The sequence below is a fragment of the Solenopsis invicta genome, chromosome 13, assembly GCF_016802725.1.
Source record: "Solenopsis invicta isolate M01_SB chromosome 13, UNIL_Sinv_3.0, whole genome shotgun sequence".
Classification (NCBI taxonomy): Eukaryota; Metazoa; Arthropoda; class Insecta; order Hymenoptera; family Formicidae; genus Solenopsis; species Solenopsis invicta.
The window spans coordinates 13,397,856-13,406,432 of record NC_052676.1 but is presented as its reverse complement, the minus strand read 5'-3'; the positions used below and the strand labels follow the sequence as shown (position 1 = coordinate 13,406,432).

At 32.5% G+C, this 8,577-nt stretch overlaps 1 protein-coding gene across 1 annotated transcript in view; it reads left to right on the top strand.

The window, feature by feature from the left end:
- Nucleotides 1-4,025: 4,025 nt before the first annotated feature.
- LOC120359412 (fatty acid synthase-like) overlaps nucleotides 4,026-8,577 on the top strand; it is a 44,541-nt gene continuing 39,989 nt past the window's right edge. Inside the window, exon 1 of the mRNA XM_039456806.1 lies at nucleotides 4,026-4,305. Coding sequence (XP_039312740.1) covers nucleotides 4,140-4,305 — 166 coding nt within the window. The 5' untranslated portion in view covers nucleotides 4,026-4,139. The remainder of the gene's footprint in view (nucleotides 4,306-8,577) is intronic.

Below are 8,577 nucleotides of genomic sequence, written 5' to 3'. Positions count from 1 at the left end.
GAGGAGCTGAACAAGATAAAAAAAAATGATTTTTTGAAGTGCTTCGAAGATTGGAAAAACCGTTGGCACAAGTGTATAATATCTCATGGGGATTACTTTGAAGGGGACAAAATAGATATTCATGAATAAATAAATAATTTTTGAAAAAACACAGTTATTGAATTTTTTGACAACTTTCTTGCTATAATATTTTAGCATTATTATATAATGTTGAATTTCCTATTATCTTGTATTAACATAGATTTTACATATAATTGAGGTTAATGTATATTATCTCTCTACGTATCAAGTAGGGGAGACCGGGGCAAATCGTTAGACCTTTTTATCTTTTGTGTCTCCTGAGTCCTATATTAATTAAAAAAAAAAAAAAAAAAACATGAGCCGGTTTGAAAGGTTGAACCTTTCCCTTCACAATGCCAATATAAATAAAACATGCAAATGTACTTGCTTTAAAGTACATATAAAAATGTCGACCAATGTCAAGAATTAAGAATTGCCCCAAGCCCGGGGTAATTCGTAACTAGTCCGGGAATATTCTGAAATTTGTATTTTAAGTTGAAAGTCTGTAAAAAACTGTTGTTAAGACTTTCTTTTATTTTAAAAAGGATGTAGGTATACAAAAAACAAATGCAAACATACACGTTCGCATGTTCTTTTATGCCATCGGTGTGACCGATTTTCTAACCTCACAAGTGTCAATCTTTAACGCTTTATAACTTTTTACCTGCTTAAGAGCGACGATTTTATATTCATATGCATGTACTAAAAGACACAATATTATCATGTTTGAACTAAATCAATGAAGAACTTTACCTCTGTTGTTTAACTCTGCGTAGCGCAGACGTTTGTAACACAGCCGAAGGGTTAGAGTTACCCAACTTAGGTTAGGCGCTGCAATCAGTATTAACCAATCGGTGCTCGGTATTACGAATAACCCCAGCATCAACTGTGCGCATTATTGCGTATAATCGACAAAAATAGACTTTACACAGCAAAAAGTATACACGAAATGTTTCAAATACGTTCAACTGAACACGATATATTCAAAGTTTTCAAAAAACCTTATTATCTTATTTAAATTTCGAAGAAATGCCGACTATCAAAAATTACTTTGACTATCGCAAAGCACTTTTTTCACTACTACGACTTCAATATGACGCCGTTATCAACAAATCTTTGTTAGCAACATCGTTACATTAGCACGTGTTTACAGTGTTTAAAGTAAATTTTTAATATGTAGCCATGAAAAGATATTTCCAATTATCGAATTACCCCGTCTAACGATTTGCCCCGGTCTCCCCTATACCGAATGTCACACAGGATATCATACGATTTTGAATATACAAAAGCATTATTCAAGCAAATAACAATGTAGATTAAATCAATATACTTTTGCATATTGGGTGTACTAAAACATGATTTATACAGAGAAAGACCCTTTACAAAACATAAGATTAAATATTTTAAAAATAACGTTTGATAGAATTGTGCAAAACAAATTGGTATCTATTGCAAGTCTGAAGAAGGACAAAAATATATATGTAAATAATAAAAAAATTTATTTATAAAAATTATATAAAAAAAAAATTTTTTTGACAAATTACTCAAATGGTACGCTACCAGCGTGTTTTTCACTCAGAGACGCTCCTGATGTAGAGCGCCAGCCGCGTGATCATCGGTTCGATCGTCAAGCGGCGAGCGGTAGTGAGGGAATAGTGGGCGACTCTTTAGGAATTAGCTCGAAATGAGCAACTAACTCCGAGCATTGACTTACAAGATCAGTAGTTGACTAGATTGATAACAGTGGGATATTCGGCTCAGCGTGCGACATATTTTACATTGTCTGTATTATATATTGTAATCTATATATATACAGGGTGTCTAAAAGAAAGGGTCACATATTTTGATAGCAAGTAGTATTGATCAAAACAAAAAGAAAAGGTCTAATTAACATGGGTCCTAAAACTAATATCTTCAAAGATACAAGCTATTTTGTTATTCGAGCTCTTTGTCATTTTCTTATTAGTCGTGTCATCTTTAGAATGTCTCCTGATATTTACATTTGCAATAGATACTACAAGTCAAATGACATTGCGTAGGGCTTGACGAATGTGAGCAGCCATAGTAAACAAAAGAGTGTTTACTACTGTTGCTATACGAGAGTTCGTCAGTACGAAATTAATCGTCTCAGTCAGCATTAAAATTTTTTCTTTTTTGTAAAAAAGGGAGTTTTTATTTTGTTATCATATGTACATACATTTAATTTCTTTATTTCAGTTTTTTTTATAGAAGATTATAGATTACATTTCATATTAAAATAAAAATGATTTCTTTATCTCTTTTTGTTTTTCATTTTTTATTTTTTAAGGCACCTAGAAAAAAGATATCCCCATTGTACCCCACTTTTGGACCCATGTTAATTAGACTTTTCTCTAGTAGCACAGTACATTGGCTTTACATTGGTTAACATTGGCGAAACATTGGTTATGTTGGGAGTACATTGGCCAATATTTCCCAATAAAAAGCCAATATTGGTCATAGCATCAATTGCACATGTACTTGTAATATTGCTCGCCAATTAATAAACAATATTGCATTTACATTGGAGGTGCATTGGCCAAGATTTGCCAATGTAAAGCGAATATTGTTTATTAAAGAAATGGCAATGTGTTGCCAATATTACGAGTCAACAATTTTACAATATTGCTTTTACATTGGAGGTGCATTGGCCAAGATTTGCCAATGTAAAGCGAATATTGTTTATTAAAGAAATAGTAATGTACTGCCAATATTACAAGTCAACAATTTTATAATATTGCTCTTACATTGGAGGTGCATTGGCCAAAATTTGCCAATGTAAAGCGAATATTGTTTATTGAAGAAACGGTAATGTGCTGCCAATTTTACGAGTTAACAATGGTACAATATTGCACTTACATTAGAAGTGCATTGGCCAATATTTGCCAATCAAAAGCGAATATTGTTTATTGAAGAAACGGTAATGTGCTGCCAATTTTACGAGTTAACAATGGTACAATATTGCACTTATATTGGAAGCGCATTATTGGTCAAGATTTCCAAATCTAAAGCGAATATTGGTTATAAAAGAAATATTAATGTGCTGCCAATGTTACGAGTCAATAATTGTATTGTAAATATCAATAAACGAAATAGGTCCATAAATGAAGAAACCTTAATCTACATTCCAATAAGCAAACAATATTTTTCAATTGTTTAAAAATTTTTTTTTTTTATAAAAATTTTTTATAAAAATTTTTTATATTTAATTTGTATTATATTGACATATATTTTCTAATTGCATTCTTATTCAAACAAATAACAGAAAAGTTATTCCAGATACTATTCCGCATTTGTCAAATTAGTAAAAAAACTATAATTTTATATTTGTTAATGTAAATAATGTGCTTTAATTATACATATTCCATTTTTTTGATAACGTATATTGACCTGATCTACCAGTTATATACAAGTATCAGCACAAAGCGTTCACAGTTCATCACGAAGGATCAGTTCGCAGCGATCACACAGGTCAAACAACGTTCACCGGAGTCGCGACTTGGATGGGTGACCTCTTGGGTTAAAAAAAAATTGGACTAATATTGGTTAAAGTGTCAACTTTCTAATATTGGACCAATGTTGAAAACCCAATGCACAACCAATATATAATATCGTTTTTTTTTTTTCAATATTGGTTAAATAAGGGTCGATATCATACTTTGCAATATTGGACCAATATTGAAAATCAATTCATATCCAATAGATAATATTGGGTTGACATGATTTTTCAATATTGGACCAATATTGCAACTTCAAGATTGGTTAAATAAGAGTCGATATCATACTCTGCAATATTGGACCAATACTGAAAATCAATTCATACCCAATATAGAATATTGGGTTTACATTATTTCCCAATATTTTGTGCTACCAGAGTTTCTTCTTGTTTTGATCAATACTACCTGCTATCAAAATATGTGACCCTTTTTTTTAGACACCCTGTATATACATATATTTTGTAATTTACATTTAATTTTTTTCCTTATATCTTATATTTATATTTATTTCTTTTAAAAATTAATAATTACATTCTGTTATAAAATTATCTGCTTTGATAAAGTATGGATACCATGGATGACTTGTATATCAACAATAATGCTGAAGAAGAAATTGTTATTTCTGGTATTGCTGGACGATTTCCTAATTCTAATAATCTAAAGGAACTTCAAGAAAATCTTTTTAACAAGAAGGATCTGGGTTCTGATAATCATGGACGATGGGATTCATGTAATGTTTTTCTCTTAAGATTGAGATGTATTTTTATATTTTAAAAATTTGTTTTTTATGACAAAATTTATCGTAATTAAAATTTCAAGATTTGCAATATTCAGTTCAATTATTTTTAAAAATAACGCAACAATTAAAATTACATAATATGAAGCAATATATGAATAATTTCTCATGATTTTTTCAAACATTTTATCATTTTTTATATCATAACTTAATAAAGACATAATTTCAACTTCGATCTTTTTGTGGCGTTATGTTGGTACTCATGTCTCTCACTTATGCCGACAAGCTCAGCCATTTTGAATGTTCACTTAATTGTTGACAGCTGCTTTGCTTGCACGTGTTTTGGATCGTCTTCGATTTTTACCTATTCAAAAAAATGGATCAAAGAACCTGTATCAAATTTTGTGTGAAAAACGAAATTAAGTGCGCGGATGCATTCCGAATGTTGACTGTGGCATACGAAGAAGCTACCTTGGACCGAAGCAACGTTTATCGGTGGTACAAAATGTTCTCAGAAGGCCGAGAAGATGTGAACGACGAAGAGCGTGCCGGACGCCCGAGCACTTCAACAACAGACGAAAAAATTAATGAAGTGGAGAAAATGGTATTGGCCAATCGTCGAATCACCGTTAGAGAAGTTGCTGAGGACCTAAACATATCGATTGGCTCGTGCCATTCGATTTTTATCAATGATTTGGGCATGAGACGGGTCGCCGCGAAATTCGTACCAAAATTGCTCAATTGCGACCAAAAACAGCATCGCATGAACATTGCTAATGAGATGTTGGACTCTGTCCGCGACGACCCAAATTTGCTCCAGAGGGTCATAACTGGTGACGAATCGTGGGTTTATGGTTATGACGTGGAAACCAAAGCTCAATCATCTCAATGGAAGCTGCCGCACGAACCAAGACCGAAAAAAGCGCGCCAAGTTCGGTCGAATGTGAAAGTTTTGCTGACAGTTTTCTTCGATTGCAGGGGCGTGGTGCATCATGAGTTCTTGCCACAGGGTAGAACGGTCAATAAGGAATATTACCTGCAAGTTATGCGCAATTTGCGCGAAGCAATCCGCCAGAAACGCCCGGATTTGTGGAAGAACAAAAATTGGCTTTTGCACCACGATAACGCCCCTGTTCACACATCGTTGCTTGTGCGCGACTTTTTGGCCAAAAACAACACACTAATGATGCCGCAGCCACCGTATTCCCCAGATCTGGCCCCCTGTGACTTTTTCTTGTTCCCTAAACTGAAGAGGCCCATGAAAGGACGACGTTACGCTACGCTTGACGAGATAAAGACGGCATCGAAGGAGGAGCTGAACAAGATAAAAAAAAATGATTTTTTGAAGTGCTTCGAAGATTGGAAAAACCTTTGGCACAAGTGTATAATATCTCATGGGGATTACTTTGAAGGGGACAAAATAGATATTCATGAATAAATAAATAATTTTTGAAAAAAAATAACGTAACAATTAAAATTACATAATATGAAGCAATATGTGAATAATTTCTTATGATTTTTTCAAACATTTTATCATTTTTGATATCATAACTCAATAAAGACATAATTTCAACTTCTTATTATATAATATACAGGGTGTTCATTAATGTTGTCCCCACATTTTACATAGGAGCACGCATTTATTATTTCTAATATAATAATGTTAGAAATACATATCTGTCGGTAAATCATATTCCTGTGATAAAAAGTGGGTACAACTATTAATGAACGCCCTATATATACAGGGTGATTATTAATGACTGTTACAACGTTTTACCCTGTTAGCATTTGTATTGACAGAACTTGTAATATACTAAGCGTTTATTAGATGACAGATGCTTCAGCCGGTACGCGCGCGTCCCGAGTGATACGTAGATATAAGGCCTTGCTGAAAAATTTTTCTCACATTACTTTTATGTAATTTTTTAGAATATCTGTATAATTTTATAGTTTTTTCAGATATTTTTATAAGAATTGGATTACTTTTTATAAATACTTTGAATGTCTACGTCTTTTCTCAAAATTTTGAAATGCTTTAACTATGAAGTATCATAAAATTTCTATTATTTTTTGTTCTATAATTTCAAATAAAATGTTATCAAATGTAAAAGAGTTAAAAATATTTTATAAAAATTGTAGGATGAGAAATCTCAGAACATTTTAGAATTTACACATATGAAAAGTTTAAACAGAAGATGTAGATTTTTCAAGTAATTCTAATTATTTCCATAAAAGTTCCAATTCGTATAAAGATTACGAACAAAACATTACGAACATAACATCAGGGATGTTTTCGAGAAAAATATGAAAAATTCTCATAATTATGGAATTGTTCTAAAAAATTAAAGTATTTTTTATTTTGTGTTGGAGAAAGATTTAAGAAAGTGTTAGAAAATTTGAAAAATTTCAAATAAATTTTCAGAACAATTCCATAATTATAAGAATTTTTCATATTTTTCCCGAAAACATCCTTGATAAAAGTTTTTCTCGTAATCTTTATACAAATTGGAACATTTTTCGGAAATAATTAAAATTATTTGTAAAGTGTACATCTTCTCTTTAAACTTTTCATACCTGTGAATTCTGAAATGCTCTGAGATTTCTCATCCTACAACTTTTAGAAAATACTTTTAACTGTTTTACATTTTATAACATTTTATTTGAAATTATAGAACAAAAAATAATAAAAATCTTAGTATACTTCATAATTTACACAATTCAAAATTTTGAGAAAAGCTGTAGACATTTAAAGTATTTATGAAAAGTAATCCAAATTTTACAAAAATATCTAAAAAAAAACTATAGAATTATACAAATATTCTAAAAAATTATATAAAAGTAATGTGAGAAAAATTTTTCAGCAGGCTTTTATACGTATCACTCGACACTGCTCGGGACGCACGCGTGTCGGCCGAAGTAGCTGTCATCTAACAAGCGCTTAGTATATTACAAGTTCTGTCGGTATAAATGCTCTCAGGGTAAAACGTTGTAACAGTCATTAATAATCATCCTGTATATATAAAGTAAATGTACTGAATTACGCCACTTTAAACAAAGACTAATTTTGAACGAATTATAAAAAAAAAGTTAGGTAGGACTTCAAATTTTATTCAAAGTTAGTATTATAAATTAACGAGACCATATACAAGGGGCAATCCAAAAGTAAAGTTACATAGCCTGCAGTGAAGAGGGAACGTTTTATTCAGAAAAACTAATGTATCTACATTGAATTATATCTCTAACATTATTTTTCGACATAGTCGTCAAAGCTGTTTAAGCATTTGTCGCTTCGTAAAATGAGGTTAAAAATTTCTTTCTCATAAAATTTGGGCCCTTGCTCTTTCAGCCAAGTTTTTGCGAAATCTTTCATCTCCTTGTTCAAAGTAAATTGTCGGCTTCTTAAGTGCTCTTTGAAGTGAGGGAACAGCTGAAAGGATCGGGCTGTAAAGAGGGTTGATGATATCCCAGCGGAACTGCTTCAACAGCGTCGTAGTTTGCTGGGACGTCATCTATCACCCTCCTTACAGTCCAGATCTCACTCCAAGTGATTTTCACCTGTTCCCTCACTTCAAGGAGCACGTAGGAGGCCGACGATTCACTTCGAATAAGGAGGTGAAAGACTTCGCAAAAACTTGGCTGAAAGAGCAAAGGCCCAAATTTATGAGAAGGTAATTTTTAACCTCATCTCACAAAGCAACAAATGCTTAAACAGCTATTACGACTATGTCAAAAAATAATGTTAGAGATATAATTCTGTTACGTCCTGTGGAGTAACGATTCTTTTCCTCCATGAACTGCGGATGTACTAATAAACGAGGCCGAGCAACAATGATTTATTTAGTATTTACTCTCGCCTTAATTCTAAGAATACATAGGATGTCATAAATTAAGAAACCATAAATTCAGTAATTTCCGGGGAGTTTGAGATGACACCGTTGCTCGACGCCGGAGTTCATTGTTAAACCTATTGCTTTCTCGGGATAACAATTACCGAGAAATATAAAAATGTCATAAAACCGAATATTGCACGTGGGAGTATTAATAAGTAAATTGATGCACACGGCCCTTCATAGGACAAAGAAAATCATAGACAAAAGCGGTATAAATAGACGAGTTTTCTAGCAAAAAGCGCAGTTCTTATTCTATCTTAATCCGACTCACAGTCCGTGACATCTTGTATGTCCAAGTCTGTGTCTTTTGGATCCGCGGTCTTCAACTTCAATCCGTAACTCGCGGTCGACAGGTAAAAACCGACTTTGGGTTTTG